The sequence below is a fragment of the Myotis yumanensis genome, unplaced genomic scaffold (assembly GCF_028538775.1).
Source record: "Myotis yumanensis isolate MYYU_CA2020_CCGP unplaced genomic scaffold, mMyoYum1.0.hap1 SCAF_1, whole genome shotgun sequence".
Classification (NCBI taxonomy): domain Eukaryota; kingdom Metazoa; phylum Chordata; class Mammalia; order Chiroptera; family Vespertilionidae; genus Myotis; species Myotis yumanensis.
This window is the reverse complement of record NW_027223752.1, coordinates 238,869,150-238,895,970: the sequence shown is the minus strand read 5'-3', so window position 1 is coordinate 238,895,970 and position 26,821 is coordinate 238,869,150. Positions and strand designations below refer to the sequence as shown.

The window sequence follows — 26,821 nt, the reverse complement described above, 5'->3', positions numbered from 1 at the left end:
CCCGAGGGCCCTGCGGCCAGTTGCGCGGCAGCCGCCAAGGCGCCGATGAAGAAGGTGAAGGTGGCCAGTGTGAGCGCAGCTTGAGGTGAAGGCTCTGTGGGACGAATCAGTCAGCTGGGCATCGAGATGATCGTCACCAAGGCTGGCAGGTCAGGGCGCCCCTATCCCCGCTGCCACCCTCCCCATGTGGTGCCAGTCTTGGGCAGCGGGCTTTGGCCCGATGCACGCGGGTGAGACTGAGAAGCAGGGTGGGGGTGCGGCTCCTTCACCTGAGTCCCGGCTCTAGCGACAGTGCCTGGTGCCGGCCGGAGGGGACTGCTCAGGAGGCCGGGAAGGCAGCGGAGAGAAACCCTGTGGACCAGCGGCCGGACCGGCACCGCCGGCAACAGACCGGCTCAGAGCTCCCCGAGCGTGGGGGGCAGGCAGCCGCCTGGGAGGGGCCTCGCCACCAGCGGCTCCCTGTGGATCCCGCCTCAGAGGAAACTCGTCTTTGGTTCCTTAGCTCAGTCCCTCCGGCTGCAGAGGAGCAGCGGGGCACGTTTTAGGGGAGAATGAAGATGCTACAGCAATGTGCTCTGGTCCGTGGAGGCGGCGGCCCAGTGGTCTGAGGCCTCCATTCCGGCTGATGGTGGGGCCCGTGTGTGTTGTCAGGGCCCAGAGAGAAGAAGGGGAACCAGTGTCTGATGGTTTGACCAACAGACCGAGGCGGGTGCCGGGCTGTGTCTCATGTGCCCGCGGAGACACCCGCTGTGAGTCCGCCTGGCCTGAGGGAGCTCGGGGTGTTCGCAGAGCCTTCTGGTGGTTTCTGTTTCCTGCCGAGGCCGCTCTCCCTGGGAAGCCTGGGGCCCATGCTCAGCTCCAGCTCAGTGGGTCTTCTCCAGGCCCTGTCCCCCCGCCAGCCCCGCCTCCAATTTGCTCTCCCGGGGCCCCTCCCCCCAGCTGGCCCATCACCCCATGTGGGGTGGGAGAGGGCAATGGGGTGTGGGAGAGGGCAGCTGGCTGGACCCCACCGGTGCACAAATTCGTGCACCAGGCCTCTAGTGATGTTATAAATATCCAAATGGCCCTTGGCAGAAAAAGGGTTCCCCACATCTGCTCTACAGTGTGCTGTGTTGTCAGCATTTTCTGGATATTTTATTTTGTGTTTCCGTGTCCCATCATGTCTACAAAATTCCCCCGTGTCTCCTCTGTGAGGAGAGAGGGAAGGCAGTGGAAGACAGCTGCCCTGGTGTGGGCTGATGTCAGTGCTTGGAGCACGTTTCAGGCCAGCTTGGCTGAGCTACCGTGTTAGGTAGGTTTGACCTACGATATTCTGAATTTAGGATGGATTTGTTGGGACATAATTGCATCATAAATTGAGGGACATCTATGCATAGTTTTTATTCCATTTGTATGAAGAAAAAGTGTGTGTATTTCTGAGCGTTTGTGTGTATATTTGCATTTTAATTGTGATAAAAACTGTATAAAATTTGTCATTAAGTACGTTGCCATTGTACAGCCGTCACCCACATTCTCTCCAGAACATTTTTTATCATGCGAAACTAAAACCCTGTCCCCCATTAAACAGCAGCCCCTCCTCCCCCTTCCCAGCCCGTGGCACCCACTCTTCTTTTTGTCTTTTATGAATTTGCTGTCGGGACGGTGTATAAGTGGAGTCCTATAGAATTTGCCCTTCCAGGACTGGCATATTTCACTTAGCAAGTTGTCCTCTAGGTCCATTCATGTGTGGCAGGTGGCAGAATCCTCTTCCATTGAAGGCTGGATAATGCCCTTTGAACGGGTGGACCACACTTTGTTGGCCCACGCATCTACCCACGGACGCTGGGTCGCGCCTGCCTCTGGCTGTTGTGTGAGTGATGCTGTGACGTGGGGTGCAGTATCTGTTTTGATATCCCAGGGAAAGGTGACGCTCTGAACCCTGGGAGATGAGGCTGGGCAGAGTGACGGTGGTACCTAGACTTACCTCATGCCCTTGGTGTTTTCATTTTTTACAATAAGCGTTAGGTCTTGCTCATAACTGGTAAGTTGTGAAATCACTAATTTCATGTCTTTTGTTTGTGCTGTAAAGAACGCGGCAGCCCCTTTACCACGGATTTCTGTCCGTGTTGTGAGAGCGTGCAGGCTGCGACTGAAGGAGATCCCCTCCAAAGAGCTGTTCAAGGAATGTGTCAGGTAAGGGGCTGTGCCCACCCTGCCCATCGCTTGTGGCTCGCCCTGAGACGGGCCTGCAGGAGGCTTCTGGGCCTGAGACCGTTCCTACAGAGTGCTGTCGAAATGAAATGCCGCTTCCACTGGGAGGAGTCGTCAGTGCACTTGCATAGGGACCCACGGAGGCAGCCACATGGGAGGGCCAGGGTGGTGGCAGCACTCTGCCGGCTCCTGGCTCTCTGCTCAGCCTTCCAAAATGCTGGTGTCTGGGATGAAAAGATTTCCATAAAATGTTTTGTTTTTTTAATGATTTTAGAGCAAGAGGAAGGGAAAGAGAGAGAAACGTCAATATGAGAGAGACACACCGATTGGCTGCCTCCTGTATGCACCCGGACCAGGGCCAGGATCGAACGTGCAATCCGGGTACATGCCCTGGACTGGGAGTCGAGCCCAAGGTCCTTCTGCTTCACAGGCTGACACTAACCACTGGAAACGCGGCCAGGGCTGTGCAGTTTCAAATGTCATAATGGTTTGAAATGTGTGCGGTCGCTGTATTTCCCAGACTAGAGCCGAACAGCAGTTCCCTGTTTTGAGGCAGGTGTGTGAGGAAGTGAAATTGAGAAGCGCTGGTGGGTTGATGGTAGCCATTGATTTATACAGACTCTGAAATACACAGATATAACACAGGTGAGGGAAACTGGGCTTCCAGCGGGGAGAGTGCGAAAGAGTTGAGTCTTGTTTTATTATTTACCAATTATTGTATTATTTTCCATGTGAACAGCTGTAAGCCTGCTTTTGCCTCCCCCTGTAGAATAAGCTGCTGTCTGTGTTGTGCTTCTCATGGAAATTCTTAAATGCCTTGATAAAGATGATGTAGCTGACAGCGGCATCGAGTCCTTTAACCCGTTCAGAAAGGTTTGCATTTGAGCTGCCCACCTGCTCCTGCGCGGAAGGCGCCCCCAGCGTCCGGGAGCAGCCTGTCCATGAGGAAGTGAGGAGCAGGCCCGGGAAGTCTCCGGAGCAGCGTTTAGTTCTCAGATTGAACATAGCAGCCGTTTCAGACCTTTCCTCTCAGGACCTGGTCCGCTCTTAACACATTGCGTACCGCATAGAAATCTCTAAGACATACGCCAGGGACCGCACGTTTTTGGGCAAACTGCACATTATTTAAATCATCATAATGCACTTTAGGTGTTGTTTTTCAATAATTATAGCATTTTTATTTACAAAAACAAAGTTCCTAGTACTTTTTTAACGTACGGTACTGTGTAAAACATTTTCCTCTATGAAGAGGGACCAAACAAAATTTACATAAGTATCTAGATTCGCTCCTTTTTCCATGGGCGTGAAAAATGAGAACGCTCGTGAGCGGTCCTTAACAGATGGCCCTCGAAACACGAGAAAACTACTGATAGATTGTTTTTATAAAGTACTTCTCTGATGTCCATATACATAGAAAGAACCTCTGACTTTGGGAGGGTAAATTGATTTCATTTCTTTTGAATCTTCCCTTCCTGTTTTCACTGATAGCATTGGAGCCTGTTGTGACTCCTGTAATTTCGCATTCAGTATTGAGCAGTGTGTGTGTGACAGACTTTCCCATGCCCAGGGCTTGCTGTTGCACTAACACAGCTGTTTCCATGTTGTAAGGAAGCAGGTATAATTGCACGCCATCTTCTTCTAGAGTTGTCCATCGCTATTTAAGTGGAAAGCCATTTGAAGAATACCAAGAGAGCCCATATTTTTCTCGATTTTTACAGTGGAAATGGCTGGAAAGGTATGTTCTCACTTAAAATTCAGTGAAAACAATGGTAACTTCTCATACTCACCCTGATTGATGTATACTTTTCCATCTGTCAAAGTACTCTTGGAAATCTTGGCCTTCATGTGGTATTTCTGTACAGAGATTATTAATGTGTGTTACTAGTTTCTTCTCATTTACTTGACTCTGTTCTGTCTTTTTTAAATGGTTGTCAGCCTTCTTGGTGCAGTAGTTAGAAAAATAAAGCATGTCCTAGGGTCACAGACATACAGTGCTGTGGGTCTCAGGCTGTGCTGGCCTATTGCAGCTGTGCGGCCTCCTGCAGCTGGGCGGCCTCCTGCAGCTGTGCGGCCTCCTGCAGCTGTGCGGCCTCCTGCAGCTGTGCTGGCCTCCTGCAGCTGGGCGGCCTCCTGCAGCTGGGCGGCCTCCTGCAGCTGTGCTGGCCTCCTGCAGCTGTGCGGCCTCCTGCAGCTGTGCTGGCCTCCTGCAGCTGTGCGGCCTCCTGCAGCTGTGCGGCCTCCTGCAGCTGTGCTGGCCTCCTGCAGCTGTGCGGCCTCCTGCAGCTGTGCGGCCTCCTGCAGCTGTGCTGGCCTCCTGCAGCTGTGCGGCCTCCTGCAGCTGGGCGGCCTCCTGCAGCTGTGCGGCCTCCTGCAGCTGTGCGGCCTCCTGCAGCTGTGTGACCTCAGGCAAGTGACTTAGCCTTTGTGAGCTTCAGGTCCTGGTTCTGTAAGTCAAGGTGCGCATGACCCACGCCACTAGATGCCTGGGTCGCCTGAGAAATGAGTGTGAAGTGCTTAGCCTTCCTAGTCTCGTGTACAGAGTAAGTGCTCACAAAGTATTAGCTGCCACTAGTCTTGTTATTACAATTGTTATTATTTTTACTTTTAATCCTCACCTGAGGAGTGAGGATACTCTTTCCATTGATTTCTAGAGAGATTGGAAGTGAGGGGGTAAGGGAGGAGAGAGAGAGAAACATTGACCTGAGAGAGATACATTGATTGGTTGCCTCCTGAACACACCCCAACTAGGGCCAGGGATCAAACCTGTAACCCAGGTACGTGTCCTTGCCTGGGAATCGAACTCTTTACACTTCAGTGTTTGGGCCAAGACTCTAACCATTGAGCGACATCGGCCAGGGCTACAATTATTATTGACTAGAGGCCTGGTGCACAGATTCGTGCACATTGAAAGGAAATTAGAAGGTGGCCAGCGGGGAGGGACTGGGCGAGATGGACCGGACACGCCCTGGAGCCAACCTCCAGTGATCCCTCCCGGCCAACCGCACCTGGGGCGGTGCCGGGGCTCAAAAGGCATCTGCGGAGTGAGTGGGGTCCCTCCGGCAGGTGGGGTCCCTGGGCCTGGCTTGCGGGGTTTGGGCAGAAACCGGCAGTCCGACATCCCACAAGGGGTCCCAGAGTGCGAGAGGGCACTCTGCAAAGTTGCTGCCGCACGGCAGCTCCTGCTTTGAGTGTCTGCCCCCTGGTGGTCAGTGCACGTCATACTTACCGGCTGGGTTGGCCGGTTGGCCAGTCGCTTGGCCAGTTGCTTAGCCTTTTATATATAGACAGTCCTCGGGTTACGTCGAACTCGACGTATGTCGTTTCGTGGTTATGTCACCATCGCCCCTTTATTTATAAAAAAAGTTCCATCATTTTGACGTATGTACATATGTGCCTTATGTTTTTTATTATTTATTTACCACAAGTAAAGGTCAGGAATTGTTATCTTTCTTTTAAATTTTGTTTACGGTTTCCCTTCATTACTGCTGTGTCTGTGCTCCATGTGAGTGACGTAGGTGTTTATGTAGGTGGGTTCCGACTTATAGCAAAAATCGCATTACATCACCGTAGGAGCGGATCTCCGATGTCACCCGAGGACCTACTGTATATAGATTGACCACTTTTCCAGTTCTAGTTCAGACATGTTTTTCGAGATGTCCGGTTTTTCAAAGGACAGCGCGCTGTAGACCCGTCCTCTCTCCTCAGCAGCTTTCTGACGGGCCTGAGGGGGTCCTGGGAATACATAATACTTCACATGTGGGCGAGTTGCAAACTTGTCTTTCCTGAGTAAAGATAACTGGACCATTCTGCATCTGTCATCAGTGTTTTCAGTGTGTTCCGTGTGCTCGTTGCTGAGTGCAGCTGAGAGCTGTCCCCGGGAGGGCCACAGTCCCCAAGCACAGGCACCCTGTCCTCCCCTAGACCAGTAGGGCTCCATAACTAAGTCTGGGACCAGAGCTCGGTGGGCTTTTCTGCTTTAAAGTAACAATGTGATGTGAGACCTGAAACTTCTTTTTTATTACTTAGGCAGCCAGTAACAAAGAAAACATTTAGACATTACAGAGTTCTAGGAAAAGGCGGATTTGGAGAGGTAAGTATTATGTGGCCAATGTGCGCAATCCTATACAGCGAGGTATTTGAGACACTCGCTTCAGGTAACGCATCCACTGAAGTTGCACATGTACTTCCATAACATGTGTCTGGGGAATAAGCATGAGCATTAAGATTGAACTTTGAGCCCTGGCCGGTTTGGCTCAGTGGATAGGGTGTCGGCCTGCGGACTCAAGGGTCCCAGGTTCAATTCCGGTCAAGGGCATGTACCTTGGTTGTGGGTACATCCCCTGTGGAGAGTGTGCAGGAGGCAGCTGATCGATGTTTCTCTCTCATCGATGTTTCTAACTCTCTATCCCTCTCCCTTCCTCTCTGTAAAAAAATCAATAAAATATATATATTTTTAAAAAAGATTGAACTTTGAGCAAAAGGTACGTTAGTAAAAGCTTTTTAAAAAATTAGGAAGTGCCCAGCCAGTGTGGCCCAGTGGTTGAGTGTCAACCAGGATCCAGGAGATCATGGTTTGATTCCAGGTCAGGGCACATGCCTGGGTTGTGGGCTCGATCCCAATAGGGGGCAGGCAGGAGGCAGCCAATCAGTGATTCTCTCTCATCATTAATGTTCCTGTCCTTCTCTCCCTTTCTCTTCCTCTCTCTGAAGCCAATAAAAACATATTTAAAAAAGAAATAAGAATACAAAATCAGGAAGTTTTTTTGGGGGAAAAAATCATTATCTTTGTTTTTACCTTTCACTTCATAAAGACGTTGTTTTCCCATGTCCAATGTTTAGGCTCTGTCTGTCCTGATTGAAAGATTGTTTCTTTTAAAATTTCATTTTTTTGTTTTGTTTGTTTTTTAGGGAGAGAGAGAAACATCGATTTGTTGTTCCACGTAATTTATGCATCCGTTGCTTAATTTTCGTATGTGCCCCGACTGGAGATTTGGACCCACAACTTTGGTGTATCGGGACGACACTCTAACCAGTTGAGCTACCCGGCCGGGGCTGATAGTTGTGTTTCTATGTTGTGAATTGTTGTGACTATACTTCCATAATTTAGGGCTAGCCTAAAAGTTCATGTAGGACAAAAGCATGTTGTTATATGTGCTTATTCAACTCAACTCAGTTTGCACATATATTCACCTTCCACCTCTACCAAACAGTGTTAGAGAATGTGTACGTTCAGGAAAATCCTGGGGAAACTACCCACAAATTCATGAGAGATGGTTTGTAAACGTGATGGCCGTGCCAGGTAGAGCCATCCGTGGTGGGTGGACAGAGACGCACGGGCACTCTGTCGAGGTGATTTAAGGAGACGCCATTGCTTCGTGCATTATCTGTGGTGATCATATTCAGTGCAGGTGTTCAGAAGGCCCAGAGCCAGAGGAGCCAGAGGGAAACGAAAGTGGATGCTGTCAGAGGGCTTACACTGCCCGCCTGTGTTTAAATCACACATGCTCCCCAACTCCACGCCAAAGCCAAAGCCAAGGCCACAAGCATTCCTTTCACACGATTGGAAAGCTGACCCAATAGGTGACACACTACCAGGGAGATCCGCTGGGCCAGGGAGGAACGTGGTCCACGCAGCCATCACCGCAAGAGAATCAGCGGTGCTGCACCCTGGTTCAGTTCTCCAACCTTTTATTTAGTAGTTGTTATTATTTTAAAATATTTTTAAAGATTGATTCTTGAAAGAGAGGAAGGGAGAAAGAGAGAGAGAAACTTCTGTGTAGAGTGAAACATTGATCGGCTGCCTCCTGCACGCTCCCCACCAGGGATCGAGCCCACAGCCCAGGCCTGTTGCCTTTTGGTGTTGGGGATGATCCCCAACCCACCGAGCCACACCAGCCGGGGCAGTGCTCCAGACCTTTTAGAATATTTGCATAATCCAACCTAGTGCTTGTGGTCTACACCTTCATAATGATGTTTCTGTGGGAAATCCACCCTGTGTGGACACCTCTTGAGTTCCTCCTGTCCTTCCTTTCATGATGTCCAAGCGTAAAACTCAAAGAGGAAAAGGAGTTTCAAGCACATGGGTCTTGTGTTGACAAAAGAATGAAGTTCTTGTTACAGACACATGGGCTTTAAAAGTGAGTTTAGTAGGAACATGTTAGCCAGGGGTGGGCGGGAGCAAGGTCTATGTTCTTACATGTACATGTGCGGAGGGGGACTGGAAGCTATCCAGAAAAATATTAATGATAGTTTTCTTGGGATTTCAGATGAGTTTTTAATCATTGTCCTTTTAAATACTTTAAATGCTTTTCACAGTAAATCTTATATTTTATCATCAGGTTTATTTTATTGATGGGAAAAATTATGTCATGCTTTATATTTGCTTTTAAAGTAATCCTTGTTTGGTGTGTGTATGTGTGTGGTTGTGGAGTAGGTGTGTATGGGATGTGGGGGTTGCGTGTGTGTATGTATGTGTGTGGTTGTGCAGTAGGTGTGTATGGGATGTGGGGGATTGTGTGTGTGTATGTATGTGTGTGGTTGTGCAGTAGGTGTGTATGGGATGTGGGGGATTGTGTGTGTGTGTGTGTGTATGTGTGTGGTTGTGGAGTAGGTGTGTATGGGATGTGGGGGGTTGCGTGTGTGTATGTATGTGTGTGGTTGTGCAGTAGGTGTGTATGGGATGTGGGGGATTGTGTGTGTGTGTGTATGTGTGTGGTTGTGGAGTAGGTGTGTATGGGAAGTGGGGATTGTGTGTGTGTATGTATGTGTGTTGTTGTGCAGTAGGTGTGTATGGGATGTGGGGGATTGTGTGTGTGTATGTATGTGGGGGGTTGTGCAGTAGGTGTGTATGGGATGTGGGGGGTTGTGTATGTATGTATGTGTGTGGGTGTGCAGTAGGTGTGTATGGGATGTGGGGGATTGTGTGTGTGTATGTATGTGTGTGGGTGTGCAGTAGGTGTGTATGGGATGTGGGGGGTTGTGTATGTATGTATGTGTGTGGTTGTGCAGTAGGTGTGTATGGGATGTGGGGATTGTGTGTGTGTATGTATGTGTGTTGTTGTGCAGTAGGTGTGTATGGGATGTGGGGGATTGTGTGTGTGTATGTATGTGTGTGGTTGTGCAGTAGGTGTGTATGGGAAGTGGGGATTGTGTGTGTGTATGTATGTGTGTTGTTGTGCAGTAGGTGTGTATGGGATGTGGGGGATTGTGTGTGTGTATGTATGTGTGTGGTTGTGGAGTAGGTGTGTATGGGATGTGGGGGATTGTGTGTGTGTATGTATGTGTGTGGTTGTGCAGTAGGTGTGTATGGGATGTGGGGGATTGTGTGTGTGTATGTATGTGTGTGGTTGTGGAGTAGGTGTGTATGGGATGTGGGGGTTGCGTGTGTGTGTGTATGTGTGTTGTTGTGCAGTAGGTGTGTATGGGATGTGGGGGATTGTGTGTGTGTATGTATGTGTGTTGTTGTGCAGTAGGTGTGTATGGGATGTGGGGGGTTGTGTATGTATGTATGTGTGTGGTTGTGCAGTAGGTGTGTATGGGATGTGGGGGATTGTGTGTGTGTATGTATGTGTGTGGTTGTGGAGTAGGTGTGTATGGGATGTGGGGGATTGTGCGTGTGTGTATGTATGTGTGTGGTTGTGGAGCAGGTGTGTATGGGATGTGGGGGGTTGTGTATGTATGTATGTGTGTGGTTGTGCAGTAGGTGTGTATGGGATGTGGGCGTTGCGTGTGTGTATGTATGTGTGTTGTTGTGCAGTAGGTGTGTATGGGATGTGGGGGGTTGTGTATGTATGTATGTGTGTGGTTGTGCAGTAGGTGTGTATGGGATGTGGGGGTTGTGTGTGTGTATGTATGTGTGTTGTTGTGCAGTAGGTGTGTATGGGATGTGGGGGATTGTGTGTGTGTATGTATGTGTGTGGTTGTGCAGTAGGTGTGTATGGGATGTGGGGGGTTGTGTATGTATGTATGTGTGTGGTTGTGCAGTAGGTGTGTATGGGATGTGGGGGATTGTGTATGTATGTATGTGTGTGGTTGTGCAGTAGGTGTGTATGGGAAGTGGGGATTGTGTGTGTGTATGTATGTGTGTGGTTGTGCAGTAGGTGTGTATGGGATGTGGGGGATTGTGTGTGTGTATGTATGTGTGTGGTTGTGCAGTAGGTGTGTATGGGATGTGGGGGGTTGTGTATGTATGTATGTGTGTGGTTGTGGAGTAGGTGTGTATGGGATGTGGGGCTTGTGTGTGTGTATGTATGTGTGTGGTTGTGGAGTAGGTGTGTATGGGATGTGGGGGGTTGTGTGTGTGTATGTATGTGTGTGGTTGTGCAGTAGGTGTGTATGGGATGTGGGGGGTTGCGTGTGTGTATGTATGTGTGTGGTTGTGGAGTAGGTGTGTATGGGATGTGGGGGGTTGTGTATGTATGTATGTGTGTGGTTGTGGAGTAGGTGTGTATGGGATGTGGGGGGTTGCGTGTGTGTATGTATGTGTGTGGTTGTGCAGTAGGTGTGTATGGGATGTGGGGGGTTGTGTATGTATGTATGTGTGTGGGTGTGCAGTAGGTGTGTATGGGATGTGGGGGGTTGTGTATGTATGTATGTGTGTGGTTGTGCAGTAGGTGTGTATGGGATGTGGGGGATTGTGTATGTATGTATGTGTGTGGTTGTGCAGTAGGTGTGTATGGGATGTGGGGGGTTGTGTATGTATGTATGTGTGTGGTTGTGGAGTAGGTGTGTATGGGATGTGGGGGATTGTGTGTGTGTATGTATGTGTGTGGTTGTGGAGTAGGTGTGTATGGGATGTGGGGGATTGTGTGTGTGTGTGTGTATGTGTGTGGTTGTGGAGTAGGTGTGTATGGGATGTGGGGGTTGCGTGTGTGTATGTATGTGTGTGGTTGTGCAGTAGGTGTGTATGGGATGTGGGGATTGTGTGTGTGTATGTATGTGTGTGGTTGTGCAGTAGGTGTGTATGGGATGTGGGGGGTTGCGTGTGTGTATGTATGTGTGTGGTTGTGCAGTAGGTGTGTATGGGATGTGGGGTTTGTGTATGTATGTATGTGTGTGGTTGTGCAGTAGGTGTGTATGGGATGTGGGGGGTTGTGTATGTATGTATGTGTGTGGTTGTGCAGTAGGTGTGTATGGGATGTGGGGGGTTGTGTATGTATGTATGTGTGTGGTTGTGGAGTAGGTGTGTATGGGATGTGGGGGGTTGTGTATGTATGTATGTATGTGTGTGGTTGTGGAGTAGGTGTGTATGGGATGTGGGGGATTGTGTGTGTGTGTGTGTGTGTATGTGTGTGGTTGTGGAGTAGGTGTGTATGGGATGTGGGGGTTGCGTGTGTGTATGTATGTGTGTGGTTGTGCAGTAGGTGTGTATGGGATGTGGGGGGTTGTGTATGTATGTATGTGTGTGGTTGTGCAGTAGGTGTGTATGGGATGTGGGGGATTGTGTGTGTGTATGTATGTGTGTGGTTGTGCAGTAAGTGTGGGATGTGGGGGATTGTGTGTGTGTATGTATGTGTGTGGTTGTGGAGTAGGTGTGTATGGGATGTGGGGGATTGTGTGTGTGTATGTATGTGTGTGGTTGTGCAGTAAGTGTGGGATGTGGGGGATTGTGTGTATGTATGTGTGTGGTTGTGGAGTAGGTGTGTATGGGATGTGGGGGGTTGCGTGTGTGTATGTATGTGTGTGGTTGTGGAGTAGGTGTGTATGGGATGTGGGGGGTTACGTGTGTGTATGTATGTGTGTGGTTGTGCAGTAGGTGTGTATGGGATGTGGGGGGTTGTGTATGTATGTATGTGTGTGGTTGTGCAGTAGGTGTGTATGGGATGTGGGGGGTTGTGTATGTATGTATGTGTGTGGTTGTGCAGTAGGTGTGTATGGGATGTGGGGGGTTGTGTATGTATGTATGTGTGTGGTTGTGGAGTAGGTGTGTATGGGATGTGGGGGATTGTGTGTGTGTGTGTGTGTGTATGTGTGTGGTTGTGGAGTAGGTGTGTATGGGATGTGGGGGTTGCGTGTGTGTATGTATGTGTGTGGTTGTGCAGTAGGTGTGTATGGGATGTGGGGGGTTGTGTATGTATGTATGTGTGTGGTTGTGCAGTAGGTGTGTATGGGATGTGGGGGATTGTGTGTGTGTATGTATGTGTGTGGTTGTGGAGTAGGTGTGTATGGGATGTGGGGGATTGTGTGTGTGTATGTATGTGTGTGGTTGTGCAGTAAGTGTGGGATGTGGGGGATTGTGTGTATGTATGTGTGTGGTTGTGGAGTAGGTGTGTATGGGATGTGGGGGGTTGCGTGTGTGTATGTATGTGTGTGGTTGTGGAGTAGGTGTGTATGGGATGTGGGGGGTTACGTGTGTGTATGTATGTGTGTGGTTGTGCAGTAGGTGTGTATGGGATGTGGGGGGTTGCGTGTGTGTGTGAGATGTGGGTGGGAGTCAGCCATAGACTCATAGTCCAGAGCCTGGGGACTGGTACCTGGGGGCTTACTATACTGTTCTCTCCACTTTTATATGTTTGAAAATGTTCATAATATAAAATTAAATAATATGTAAATATGACTTTAAAACTAAGTATAATAAATGTATGAAAGTCTATGACTTCTGTAAAATATATTTTCTAATATTCTTGAACTTTCTAAAAAATCAAGAATCCAGTTTCTAAAACTTTTGCTTTTGTACAAAAAAGGAGGGAGACATGTTAAAGAGTTGTACCACGATCACATATGAACAAGTCCTGTCTGCCCACTGTCCTGGGTTTTAGAGCATGTATTTCACGTGATTGCCCTAGCGCCCTGCTGTAGATGAGGAAGCCGAGGGGAGGAAGGGGCCGGCTCAGAAACTCTCAACAGTGACCATGGCAGTGGTCTTGGCTCGGCCAGTTCTGCTGCTGCTCTGACAGAGGCTTATCACAGAAGACAGTTTTCCCTGTAGCCTGGGGAATCACAGCTCCGTGTCAACCTCTTCTTTTCTCTTTAAAACTAGGTTTATGCCTGTCAAGTGAGAGCTACAGGGAAAATGTATGCCTGTAAAAAGATGCTAAAGAAAAGAATAAAAAGGAGGAACGGCGAAGCTATGGCCCTAAATGAGAAAAGACTCCTAGAAAAAGTGCAAAGTAGATTTGTAGTAAGTACCTCCTCTCGCCTCCCGTGGACCCTCAGAGAGAGCCCGGTGGATCTGCAGGGAGTCCCTCCGCTCGTCCTCACTGAGGACCCGTGGGAACCAGCATTTTCCTTAACGACCTGCCTCTAAGCCCCCTCCTTCCAGCCGTGGGAATTTCTTGGTTTAGTGCGTGTGCGGTTGCCATCTTGTGCTGTTAACAGGCATAGGTGTCGGGAACAGCTTTGCTTTAGTAACAGCCCTCTCTTTTCTTACTCAATTCCTAACCGGATACAAACATACGACAGTGGAGAGCCTGCTTAGAACTTGGGTTTGTAACAGATCCGCTGCTTCCACCAGGCCTGGTCTGGCAGTGACTTCCACTGCAAGCTTGCGCCGGCCAGGCCCCCCCCACCCCATTCCCCCGGCAGCCAGCTTCCGGCTGGAGACCTGCTCTAGCGCCTCCTCTCTGGGCCTCAAGCCATCCCGTCTCTCCCTTTCTCTGCTACCCTCACCTTTATGGCGTGGCCCTCAATGAGCACCCCCTTGTATGGTGCCTCTCCGTCACCTTCTCTGGGGTCAGTGAGCTCAGGACCCGCTCCAGGCCCGGGCTGAGCAGTGAGTGGTGTGGTTTCATCTCCAACCTGGTTTCTCGTCACCTGATCGAGTATTTCCTGCAGCATCTACTGCAGTGTGAGGGTCTGGTTGAAGGAAGGGAGTGACAGGTAGTTTGTAAAATGATTTGTAGTGTTAGAGTCACTTCCTCCAAGTCATAGATTTCTCAGTGTGAGGTCAGCTGCTTTGTGCTGGGGCAGCGTTCCCAGCAGTGTGTGGCCATCATGTAAATTTAATAGCAAGGCTTTATGTGTCTGCCATGACAGTCTGACGCATGTCATCTGAAAATCTTTAATAAAATGGGCTCATTTTGGCCCTGACCGGTTTGGCTCAGTGGATAGAGAGTCAGCCTGTGGACTGAAGGGTCCTGGGTTCGATTCCGGTCAAGGGCATGTACCTTGGTTGCGGGCACATCCCCAGTAGGAGATGTGCAGGAGGCCGCTGATCGATGTTTCTCTCTCATCGATGTTTCTAACTCTCTATCCCTCTCCCTTCCTCTCTGTAAAAAATCAATAAAATATATTTTTTTAAAAATGGGCTCATTTTAGAGCTGCTTTACACATACTCGGGTAACTACCTTGAAACAAAAATCCACACTTTAACGTAATGAAAGGGACATAAGAAGTAGTTGCGGTTTATTCTATTTAAATGAAATGTTTTTGTTTCTGCCTTTTTGGCTGCTTCCAAGGAACCTAGAAATATTCTTCCTTCCCCTGGAATCTGTGCTCCCTGCGTACCTCGGTGCGGGTCCTGCCTGGTCACGGCACGCCCGTCTTCTCCTCCCCGCCCCCAGCCACAGCGCGATTGTGCGGTAGACAGTTCAAGACTTTCTGAGTCACTGATTGGGAAGTTAGTCAATTTATTAAATGTGCTACTAGCTACAATTAGAAAATGAAAAATTTTAAATTGACACCATCTATGATGGCATCAAGGAACATCGAGAGCTAGGCAAAAATTGAAAATGTGCAAGACTTCTCCACTGAGACCTATAAGATGCAAGTACGAGAAGTTCCAGGAGCCCTGGCTGGCAGCTCAGTTGGCGCATTTTCCCGGTACGTCAGGGTGTAGTTCGATCCCCAATCGGCACGTACAGCAAGCGGCAGCAAGTGCATAAACAAGTGGAACAGCAAACCGGTGTTCTCTTTCTCTTGCTAAAAAATCAATTAAAAAAGTTTCAACATGGTGTTGAGAGAATACTTAGAAAAGAAAAGAAAATGACAAGTGCTAACGAGGGGGGCTCATGGGTCGGAAGACCAGTGCTGTGAAGATGTCAGTTCCCCCCCAATTGATGCAGAGATTAAATGAAGGGCAGTCCAGTCATAGCCCTAGCAGGTGTGTGTGTGTGTGTGTGTGAATTGACGTACAGACCAATAGAAAACCAGGCAAAATAGGTTTCCTAAGTCTACGAAAAAGCATGAGAAGTAGCCCCCGTGTGTGCACAGTCAGAGCCACGCAGGTTAACACCACCCGTGCTGGCTGACAGCGGTGTTGGAAAGATGTGCAGCAGTGAGACCTCCGTGCACTGCTGGGGGCGGGCTGAGGGTGAGGGTGGCCTGGGATGATGATCCGGTGTCTCTGTGAAGTGGTGCCACTCACCCACCCATGTGGGCGTGGCGAGTTCTCTCCCTTCAGTTGAGAACTGGCGCAGGGTCCTCAGCAAGAAAAGGTCCCGGAGTCCCTGCGCGGGCGCAGCCCCTGAAGCAGAGTGGGTGCCTGTGCACCGCAGGCCTCACCGAATGCTGTTAGCCTGTGGGGGGGGGCCGGGGTGAGCAGGTGTCTTATGTTTGCGATGCTGCCGTCTCCAGGTGAGCTTGTGCTACACGTACGAAACCAAAGACGCCCTGTGCTTGGTGCTCACCATCATGAACGGAGGGGACTTGAAGTTTCACATCTACAACCTGGGCAGCCCCGGCTTCAACGAGCAGAGAGCGGTTTTCTACGCGGCAGAGCTGTGCTGCGGCCTGGAGGACCTGCAGAGGGAGCGGATCGCGTACAGGTGCGGACGGTGCCTCCCGAGCCCGAGGGCCCCGGGCGCTCCCTGGGGGCTGGTCGCTCACCCTGTGGCCCTGAGAGGCGGACCCCGGCTTCCTCTCTGTCCTCTCTGATCCCTACTGAGCAGTTCTCATTTGTTCAGCTGGTCAGGTGTGGGCAGTGCCACTCATGTAGCAACAGAACCGATTTCCGACACCTGAGACATTGAACCTGCTGCTGAGGACTTGGACTCAGTTCCAGCAAATGGCACAACAATTCAGTGTCTTAAAATCACATTTACTTTGCTATTTTTACATCTTAGAATTTAGTAAGAAAACTAAATTAATAGCATTAGTTCAATATCTTAGTCTGAGGGAAAGCAGGCCCCCGTCTTGTAGCTGCTGGAGTTTCTTCTCGTCTCTCCTGGGCGGTCTCACCTGGGCCCGCTCCCTGGGAGGCCCTGCCAGCCTCGCCCTTTCTCCTAAAATCCCAGGGTCTGGGTCTCCCTCGCTCTCACCCCTGCCCGTTGGCCACAAGTCCCTCCTGGGTATTTGCCCGCTCCTTCGATTTCCTAGTCACTGCTTGCCTCGTGCTTCCCCGCGGGCGGGCGGCGTGCGCTCACTCTCACGGGGCGTCTTGCCGTTGTCAGCTTCCAAATACCTGCTCTTCGTTGTCACTTCTTCCTTTGCAGAGACTTAAAGCCTGAGAACATTCTCCTCGACGACCGTGGTGAGTGAGCCTCCCTCTGGAGCACAGACTTCGTTGAGAGGGACTTGGGGCAGAGAGTCAGTGCAGAGCCCTGCGTGCCCTCCACTCAGACATAAGGCAGGCACAGCAGAGCGAGCCTGGGACGCCTCTGCAGGTGCATGGGTGGCCTTGTCAGCCCTGGGCTTAGGGAGCAGCAGGCCGAGGTAAACTCACAGTGAGGACATTCTGCTCCCTCCTGTCTTGCTCTTGACCCACATCTTGCTGTATTCTTGAGATGTGGGTTTCCACGCCCTCCTAACCATGGGCGCGCTCTTTACGGGGCATGTGTCCCAGGGCAGCCGTGCACATGGCCACGTGGGCTCTTCCACGGCAGGGGAGCCTGTGATCGTGTCAGGAGCGGCCCTTGGGGCTGACGGCTTAACGGTCAGTGTCTCCCAGCATACCTGGGACTCGGCGACGGCCTTCTGATTCTGCCGCTCCTGGGCACGCACTTGTTGGATTCATCTACGAGAAAGAACTTGGCCTCGTCAGCGTTTGTTTGCCTCTTTGCTCAGGAAAATCAAGTGAAACACTTGGCTCAGCCCCCTTGTTTTCCCAAGACGACCAGGAGGTGTGCGCTCTCTGTTTGCTGTCGTTAGGAACTGGCGGGCGGTAACACTTCGCTAGGTTTCAGCCCATCGGAGTCACTGTTCGCTTTGGTCAGCTGTCCCGCTTGGCCAGCAGGTGCCCCGTAGGTTTGAACATCGCCCTTTGTTTTCTCCGTGATCCTGTTCCAGGGTCCCCTGTGTGGGTGCTGAGACCTGAGTCCACCGTCTCCCCAGGGCCCGTCCTCTGTGTGGAGAGCGGCCTCGCGAGACCCACGTGGGCGCCACAGTCCCGTTGCTGTGCGGGTCATTCTTCCGAGGCCTTCGGAGTTGGCAGAGGAAATGTGCCTTTTCTCTTTTTTTTAAAGAAAACGTTCATCCGGGTTCATATTGACATCCCCTTCTTCTTCCCTTCGCATTTTTCTCTGATGCTGAGAACATCAGGGCCTGATGACTGACATCCTTACAAAGTGGGGCTGTTTTCCTCACTTTGCTTTTTTAATATGTAGCAGAGATCACTCGCCCACACACAGGAGATCTCCCGGCCCCTTGTCACCGGGAGGGCCTGGCTGCCCCAGTCTCTGCTGTCTCACTGTGCACAGCGTGCAGCCTGGGCACATGGCACTGCCTGTGGTTCTAGTGCAGCCCTGGGGTAGAGCCATAGGAGTGGGGTGCTAAGCTGAAGGCCAGGTCACGTGCAGTTCTGCCAAATCCCTCCGTCGGGGGTTGTGCTGGTTGTTTTGTTTGTTTTTAAACAGAGGCAGGGAGAAGGAGAGAGAGAGAGAGAGAGAGAGAGAGAGAGAGAGAGAGAGAAAAGCATCAGCCACCTGCTTCCTACACACCCCCTGCTGGGGATGGAGCCCTCAACCCGGCATATGCCCTGACTGGGAATCGACCCAGGACCCCTTATTGCATGCGACAATGCTCAGCCAACTGAGCCCCACGGGCAAGGCTGTTGTGCTGTTTGTATCTGCACCAGCGAGGGTGGATGTGCCTGTGTCCCCACACACCGCCCACAGACCATGTCTCAAACTTTCAGTTTTTCCAGTAGGTTTACTGTTCACTTCTCTTTTTAAAAGTAAAATGAGACAGGGGAACTTGAAATTTTGCAACATGCGTGTACTCTACTTAGACATAAACTATATAAAACTGCATTGCTGAGGGAATCTCCTCTGTGAAGGAGGAAACCCAGACGCGCTAATATGTGGCAGAGCTGGGACTCAAACCCAGGCCTCGGGGCTCCAGAATCTGCTCTAACCCCTGCACCCACCTGCTTCCTGGGTGGGCTCACGCCCAGGGCATGATGGGATTTGTGATGCGGTGCAGCCTCAGTCCCAGGTCCCTGTTCCTGTCCCGAGCGCTGTGTAGGCTGGTCGGGAACGATTCAGTGCCTAGGAGAGCTTGTCAGCTGGTGTCGATGGTCAAAGGGCTTCCCGACCCCGAGCCAGGCAGAAGCCTAATGTCCTGCTGTGAGTGGAGCTGAACGCTCTGGGTGGTACTTCAGCAGATGTGGAAAGGTCACTGTCACTTAGATCTCAGTCTTTGAGAGTATGGGCCGCTGCAACTCCCGCCATGCGTTGTAGGTGGCTCTCCCCAGGCTGTAGGGAGTTGAAGCGTCAGCACGCCCCCCTGTGATTTGTGTCATGTATTTGAACACACGCAGGACATATCCGGATTTCAGATCTTGGTTTAGCCATGGAGGTCCCAGAAGGGGAGACAATTCGAGGAAGAGTTGGAACAGTCGGCTACATGGGTACGTAGAGGACCCCTTCAGCGAGCCTTGCCGTTTCTGTCTAGGTGCCCGGGTCCTCAGGACACAGAGACATTCTACCTGAGGCACAGGTGGCGTTTGAAGTTGTGCCGGCGGCGTGGGAGTGTGAGGAGTCCTCCTGTCCACTCCTCTCCTAGGTGGGACTGAGGCCCATAGACGTCTTGGGCCCCGTGAAGGCAGGGTCGGGACCAGGCAGCCCATCGCACTCCGCCGCTGCCACGCCGGGTGCACGCGGCCTCGCAAACCCCTGGTGGAACTGTGTCCCCTGGCCATTCCGAAGTCAGCTCCAGAGCAGTGACCTCACAGCTCCAGCCGGGCGCCAGCCTGACCCCAGGGCGGCCTCTCACATGCCACAGGGCCGCCAAGGGCCCCTGCAGAGCCTGCAGCGACTCCCACAGCCGGCTGCTCTGCTGTCACCTGCCGCGGGGACCTGATGAGATGAGGGATAGTCCAGTGAGCAAGGCCCTGGCTCAGGAGGCCGCCGAGGGCCTTCGTGTTCCTGAGGCGAATGCCAGGGGCTTCCTCCCGAGTCAGGCAGGAGGGAACCTTCCGGATGCCGTCTGGGAGGAATGGCATGATGGTCCCCCTTTTTTTTTAACTCTTAAATACTTAATTCCCATTTATTTAAAGTTCCATCAGTCTGTGTACACTATTTATATTAAAAACACAGGAAACGGGGGCTCCTAGCAAAAATATACATTTCCATTTTGGAGATTGTTCAGACACTGAGAAGAGCTGTGTTCTGAGCACTAGGGCTGGGAGTGGGGGCGGGCGGGGGTGGGGAGGCAGAGGTCGGGCACAGCGCCTCTCCCTCACAGCGCTGGCCCAAGGGAGCCCCCCTCGGCCAAGGGACCCCCGTGGCTGTGGCTGTGGCTGTGTGGGAGGGGGCACCCTTCCCGGTAGTCCCTCTGTGGGGACTCGTTGCCCGCTCTGTGATGTACAGTTTCCAGGGACAGCTGGACTGAAACATACTTCACGCACATGAAGCCCGCCGACCCGACGCGTACACCCATGGTCTCAGCCGTCCCAGCGCTGTGCCCCCCCCACGGTCTCATCCCAGAACAGGAACCCCCGTGCCCATGCGCAACCCCGTCCCCGCCCAGCCCGGCCTGCAGCCACGCAGCTACTTTCCGTCCCCGGGCCCGGGGCGAGTCTGCCTGCGTCATAGAAACAGTCACACGCTAGTCAGCCTTTTGCTCTGGTTCCTTCGCTTAACATGTTTCTAGGTTCATGCATGTTGAGACAAACGTTACATTTATAGGGTGTTATTTGGAATGAGTTACCAGAAAATTTAAAATTTAATTAGCATTTCCTGTGTTTGTTACCTAGCTCCTGAAGTTATCAATAATGAAGCCTATACCTATGGCCCTGACTGGTGGGGGCTTGGCTGTCTGCTCTATGAGATGATTCAGGGACATTCTCCATTCAGAAGATTCAAAGAGAAAGTCAAGCGGGAGGAGGTGGAGCGACGCGTGAAGGAGGACACGGAGGAGTACTCCCCGCGGTTCTCGGAGGACGCGGAGTCCATCTGCAGGATGGTGGGTCGGCTCGGGCTCGGGCGTGAGCTTCTCCCTCCCACGGCCATGGCAGCCCCGCGTTGTCGTCCGTGTCCAGTGAGCAAGGCCCTGGCTCAGGAGGCTGCCGAGGGCCTTCGTGTTCCTGAGGCGAATGCCAGGGGCTTCCTCCCCAGTCAGGCGGGAGGGAACCTTCCGGATGCCGCCGGGGAGGAATGGTGTGATGGTCCCCTTCCGCTCACTCAGTGTCCCTGCTGCCCAGCCCACACGGAGGGGTGAAAGGCGCTCCGTCCTCCCTGAAGCCAGTGCTCACATGTTCTACGTCCATTTCTTCACTCCTTCCCAGTAGCATCTCCCGTGGGACTGTCCTAGGCACTGGGGATCCTGAGTGAGGGAAGCAGACAAGGACCCGTCCCCAGGGCTCATCCTGCTGCAGGAGGGGGGATGGGCCGGAGGGGTGTGGACTGTCACTCACACGGGGAGGCACAGGTGTCCACTGACGGGGAAGCCGTCACAGGGCTCCAGGGGAGGGACGTGCCGGGGAGAGGCTGCGAGGAGGACGGAGGGGCCGGCCAGCCTTGGCAGAAGTTCGGGGACTGGGGCGGGGGGAGCAGCTCAGACCTGGCTGCACCCGGTGGAGCGGGCAGGAGAGGCGGAGCGCCGGAGACGTGGTGCCGGAGACGTGGTGCCGGGCCGTGGATGCGCACTGGGAGCTCATGCACGTTCTGTGCCTCTGGTCATCGGCCGCTCGGGGGTGGGAGGGAGCTGAGGAGGCCCGGTGTGCAGAGGAGAGGAGATGAAGGGAGGGGAGGCCATCCTGCAGCATCAGAGGGCCGTGTGGGTTGAAATGAAGGGAGAGGTTGAGGCCCCCGTTGTGGGTCAGGCGCCCGTCACAGGAGCCACAGCCTGCGGAGTCACGGTGCCTCCTGGCCAATTAGGTTAGAAAGACGGGCACACACGGGGAGGCTGCTTGCGGGGCAGCAGAGGAGGGCTTGCTGGTCATGTAGAGTTGGGGTGTGACCCAGGGGGAGTGGCTGGGGGGGCAGGGGGGCAGGGGGGCAGGTTCCTGGGGGTGTTGGAATCTCCAGCAGGCGCTGTCACTGAAGTGTCAGTAACTCAGGGGAGTGGGTGGTGCCGGCAGTAGCCATGTCAGCTTCCTTCTCCGTTTGTTTCCGTGGACGGCGGCTGTGCTCCTGCCTGTCACGGGCACTGGGCTCAGGGCCTTTCTTCCAGCTCGTTTGCTTGGAGCTGACAGTTTAGTCAGGAGCTGGCCAAGCTGCTGTTCCATGCAGCTCACAAATACTGCCTGAGTGCTGCACTCGGATGGTTGGAAATGGAGCCTGCCCCGAGGCCTCACAGGCTCCCGGCGGCTGAAACACAGAAAAATGACTATAGTGAAAGGCAGGTTTAAAAAAATAAATAATAAATAAATAAATAAATAAATAAATAAATAAATAGCAGGTAAGTTCGAGCCAGAATGCTCTCTGGCCTCTGCCTGGAAACTGGGTTTATTTTCAGAGAAGCAGTAGGTGCTGGCTGTGAGTCTGGCGGGGGTCACAGGCCTTTCTGGAGGGGCCAGAGGACCAGTGTTGCTTAGGCCCTCGGGGCTCGGGTGTCTGTCAGGACTCATCATCCCGCTGCCAGTGCAAGAGCAGCAGAGCCGCTGACCACGGCCGGCCGCTGTGCTCTCGCAACCGTGCCCTCGGCAGCTCAGGCAGCCGGGGGTGGGGCAGGCTGCACTCCCAGCCCGGGTGTATTTTCAAGCTCCAGGTCTTTCCTGTGTTGCTTGGAGCCCAGCCAAACCTTTTTGGTTGGTTGTAACTGTGGAGGAAGGTCTTCCTGAGCTGTGACAGTTACAGATATGTAAGTAAGAACACCTTGGAGGAGACAGTCCGTTAATTGTAAGCGTCTGTGACTTCTAGAACAAGGCTTGCTAAAGTGTTAGCTGAGACCCAGCGACCTCCTTAGTGAGCAGATCAGGTGTGAGTGGTTTCTAAGTGTAGGTGTGACTTAGCTGTAAGTAGTTGCTCGGAAGTGCTGAACGGTTTCTATTTCTTTTAGAGATTTCCTTCATTTTTCATGGTAAAAATTTATTTTATTAGGGATTTATTAGCCAACTCTTTCTTTATTTATCGACAGCTCAAAGGAAAACTTCAGTTTAACTCCGTTTGAAGCACCACATGTTTAGTCAAGTCTGAATTAATGAAGTTGGGTGGACACTGAAATCTGAGGCCTGTTTCGAAGCGGGTGCTCTTTGCCCCATTCCTTGGGGACTGTTGTGGAGCTGTTCTGCGTTTCTTTTGACCCCGGAGCTTTTGACTCCATTTCTGCTTCTTCCAGTTACTCACCAAAGACCCCAAGCAGCGCCTGGGCTGCCAGGGTGACGGAGCAGCTGGTGTGCGAAAGCACCCCCTGTTCAAGAACATTAACTTCAAGAGGCTGGAAGTACACATGGTAGAGCCCCCGTTCTGCCCTGACGTGAGTACCGTGTGGCCCAGTAGCTGGGGTCCCAGAAAAGGCAGGCCTCACCCCAGTAGCTCCAGGTCACCTGGTGCAGCCAGTGGGTGTGACTTCCACTCAGGTCCCCTAGGATCTGGTTCCTCCTCCCTCCCCACCCCCACAGTCCTAGGCCTGTCCTCACAGGCCTTCTCAGCAGCGCCCTGGCTTCGGGCTTGGGGCCTGGTGTCCACCGTGGGCCATCGGAGCTGAGCCCGGCCACTGCTGTCCTCAGACCTCCCCCGCAGTGTCCCCTTCTGATGTCAGTGCCGGCCAGTGTGTGTCTCAGAGGTCCTGGCTGCACATTGAGGGCCTGGAGTGGTCGCCTCAGTGTGTGTGGGGGGGACACTGACCCAGGCTCCGGCACGTGTCAGTGCCGATGGGAACACAGGCGTAGATGGATTGGACAACGGTCTGTGGCCAGGTGTGAGGCGGTCCTGCAGGGTGTGATGGCCGTGAGGTGTCTAGCCGCAGAGTTGTATCCATATATCTTACACGAGTGGCTTCTTCCCTGGAACTGGTTCCAATTGCATGTTGATGACACGCTGTAGTGTTGGCACAGGGAGAACAACAGCCGGCTCCCCTGAGGGAGCTCGCTCCAGGCTGCGCAGATCAGCGGTGAGTCAGTCACAGCAGGAGCAGAACCCCAGGCAGAGACTTCCGATGGTCTGCTGGGCCCTAGAGCCTTCTTTCCACCAGGCCTGGGGCCGCCTGGGGCCTGTGCAGGGAAGGCCGGCCAACAGTCTTCTCTGAGGAGGGAGAGATGACCGGGTTACGGTGCTAAGACGCGTAGGCCAGAGGTCTGGGCGGTTCTGGGAGTTTCCTTGACTTTAGCCAGAGGACCTGCGGGGGCCAGGTGACAGCAGAGTCAGATGGTCATGTGTCAGGCACTTGCACTTGAGTGGGGATCAGTATAGGTTCTGGGCCTGTGGCTGGGGCCCGGTTCCACCAGCCTCCCCCTGGACTGTCTCCCCTTGTGGTGGCAGCGGCTTTCAGAGAAGTTCCTACATGGCATCGGGAACAGGACCCTTGGTCCTCACTCTGTGGTGTGCGTGCTCGGAGCTGCAGGGCGCCCCTTGCCTTAGCTGGGCCAGGCCGCTGCTGCGCTCTTCCTCACTCCCAGCCAAGCAGGCGGCCGCACTGACACGCCCTGCCTGCTCCTGACCGCTGGCTCCTGAGGACAGCAGTCTGGCCCCTGGCCCTGAGGAGGGTCTGCAGACCAGCCTACCTCGGCTGGGGACCTGAGATGAGCTCTGATGGGCCCGGGGAGCCGGGACCGGGGCCTGCCATTACTCACGTAGACTAGAAGGTGCTCGCTGTGAAGCAAGCTGAGTGTGAGGTGGGCGTGAGGATCAGGGCCATGTCCTCACGAGAGCACCCGACCACCCTCTCACCCTGGCCTGCCTGTAACCCGTTGTCCACTGCAGAAAAGGGAGGCGCGGGGTCTCAGGTGTGTGGGCAAGAGACCTGGCCGGGCAGTGTCCACACGTTAATGACACAGTGTCCAGGGAAGGGGTCAGAATGCTTCAAATGAGAGGCTCGGCAGAACCAGGCCTGAGAAAGTGTGCAGGCCTCGACCCCATGTGCGGTGTCCGTAGTGGCTAAGGACACCCAGTGGCCCAGTGACCTCACGGCCGGCGCCTCCTTGTTCTCCGTGCGCAGCCGAATGCGGTGTATTGTAAGGACATCATGGACATCGAGCAGTTCTCCACGGTGAGAGGCATCTACCTGGACGCCGCCGACACCACCTTCTACAGCCAGTTTGTCACGGGCTCTGTCTCCATCCCCTGGCAGAATGAGGTACTGCTTGTCAGCATGACCACTGCCCAAGTGAGGGTGACGGATGAAAATGACAAGGACGTGTGTACGTGTGTGTGACAGTATCTTCTTAGCTGTGACATACACACACCTGTGTGAGGGTGTTGAGAGGTAGAATTATCCACGGCAGCTGTCCCTGGTCCCTTCACAGGTGGCAGGCAGAAGGTGGCCATTTGGGTCTGATGGGGGCTTCCGGCCCTCAGTCCCACTTCCTAAGCAGGGCTGGCTGGCTGGCACCAGGGGGGAGGGAGGCCAAGGGACCCAAGAAGAGGCCAGGAGGCAGGGCCAGCAGAAATGGAGGGCAGAGCCAGAGAGGGGCCCCGGGGCTGGTTGACCTGGGGGCCTGCCCGCTGCTCTGTTCTGCCCTCCTGCCGGTGCAGATGATCGAGTCGGAATGTTTCAAGGACATCAACGAAAGTGAAAATGAGGAAACTCGGGACTTGCGTCAGGAAGACAAAACCTGCCAACCAAAGCCGGCCCCCAAGCGAAAGAGAGGCTTCTTCCACAGACTCCTCAGCAGATGGGTGAGGGCCCGGCCTTGTCCCTGTGGTTGGGGCTTTGTAATGTGATGTGTTAAGAAAACACTTCACCGAGTTCAAACTAGCTTTTCGTTCCCGATGCCGCCTCCGTCAGGCATGCGCACAGGTGAGGAGCCCGCTGTGGTGCTATTTGAACCCAGCCAGGAAGCCCCTCACGCTCTCTGCTGTGCGTGTGGACTCTGCTCTGACCCAAAGGGAGGACGGCCGGATGCAGGCGCCCTCTGCCCGTGGCGGCACTGTCCGCTGGGCTCGGCCATGAATGTCTCACAGAGCAAACCTCAAACGGCGCCTGCCACTCCCATCTCTACGTTACTGGTTCCCATTCGCCCGCTTTCACGGGGCAGCTGCTTCTCTTGAACATGGGAGTGGTTTGCAGAGGTTTTCTGTCGCAGCATAAAGTGAGCATTTTTTCCAAGTGAAGTTCTCTCCTCGGACTAGTGGGTGATCCTGTTTATCCCCTGTCCACTCTCGCGGGCTTCACTCAGAGCTGTCCAGTAACACTCGATGAAAACACGCTGTAGGGGGAGCAAGTCTCGGAGTGCGTTGACCATGACCGCGCTCCCTCTGAGAACTGTGAGGCCCAGCTCCTCCGGGCGCTCTCCTAGAGCCTGACTCTGCGGCCCTGTGAAAACCTCACTTCGCCCCAGGGGGAACAGCAGCTGAGGAGGTGCTGTGCAGGGTGAAGCCACGCCTGCTGGTTCCCCAGAGCGCGCAGGGGTGGGTGATGGGAGCGCTTGTGCGACAGGGAGCGCGGAGAGCCACCCAGCGGGCTGTGTGCACCAAGAACACTGCACGTCACGAAATAGAGAGATGTGTGAGCGTTTTGCCTGCCTTCCAGTTCGCGCCCCAAGGCTTGCCCACTGTCCCTTCCCTTGGGGGAAGTTAAGCCAGCTCGCATCAGAAAGGGACTGACCGACCGTGTGTTGCAGGGCTGCATGAGTTAACCCAGGAGCCGCGAGGAGGAGCTGCCCGCGGGACTGCTGCTTGCACAGAGCCAACCGCACGCCCAGGAGCCGGCTCAGTGCTCGTCCTCTCTGTGAATTGTAATAAACAGGTCTGACACATCTTAAAACGTCCCGTGAGTCTGCAGGTTTTTCCACATTAATAGCTGAATTGTCTTTTCACTAAAGCTGGCTTGAAGAAGAGGTCCCTCAGGGATGGCTGTGACGTCCCAAAGCCCCTGTGGCAGGGCTCAAGCTTCGTGTGCCCATGGAGACGGAGGAGAGGGGGCCTGGGCATCAGCCTGGAGTGTCCTCTCCTCCAGTGCTCGCAGGGAGCGGCCGGTCGGGCCTTCCTGGTCCAGGGCACGGCGGCGTGAGAGTCACCCGTCTGCTTCCACGATGTCACGAGGGTCTGCCTTCCTGAGGTGCGCCTCTCCCTGCGTGTGCGGGTCTGTGCTGCTTGCCAGAGGCTCCGGCCTCTCCTGTGACAGAGGCTGCTTCCAGGACCCTGAGGTCAGGGCTTGGCCGTCGGGGGCGACTCACCAACCCTGGGTTGTGTTAAAGGGTTTCTGTGACAGCGGC

The 26,821-nt window shown here is 53.3% G+C and overlaps 1 protein-coding gene across 6 annotated transcripts in view; it reads left to right on the top strand.

The window, feature by feature from the left end:
- The window catches only part of GRK4 (G protein-coupled receptor kinase 4), a 46,442-nt gene extending 20,072 nt beyond the window's left edge, over window positions 1-26,370 (top strand). For 2 of the 6 annotated variants that reach the window (XM_070400139.1, XM_070400143.1), the window contains 12 exons: window positions 2,069-2,172; window positions 3,833-3,925; window positions 6,217-6,280; window positions 13,169-13,309; window positions 15,703-15,893; window positions 16,560-16,597; window positions 18,824-18,913; window positions 20,261-20,469; window positions 22,786-22,923; window positions 24,604-24,741; window positions 25,140-25,283; window positions 26,228-26,370. In XM_070400139.1, coding sequence (XP_070256240.1) covers window positions 2,069-2,172; window positions 3,833-3,925; window positions 6,217-6,280; window positions 13,169-13,309; window positions 15,703-15,893; window positions 16,560-16,597; window positions 18,824-18,913; window positions 20,261-20,469; window positions 22,786-22,923; window positions 24,604-24,741; window positions 25,140-25,283; window positions 26,228-26,242 — 1,365 coding nt within the window. In that variant the 3' untranslated portion in view covers window positions 26,243-26,370. Of the gene's footprint in view, window positions 1-1,750; window positions 1,850-2,068; window positions 2,173-3,832; window positions 3,926-6,216; window positions 6,281-13,168; window positions 13,310-15,702; window positions 15,894-16,559; window positions 16,598-18,823; window positions 18,914-20,260; window positions 20,470-22,785; window positions 22,924-24,603; window positions 24,742-25,139; window positions 25,284-26,227 lie in introns of those variants that run through there. The other 4 variants (XM_070400146.1, XM_070400141.1, XM_070400159.1 and 1 more) reach the window with 4 other exon arrangements.
- Window positions 26,371-26,821: the final 451 nt, after the last annotated feature.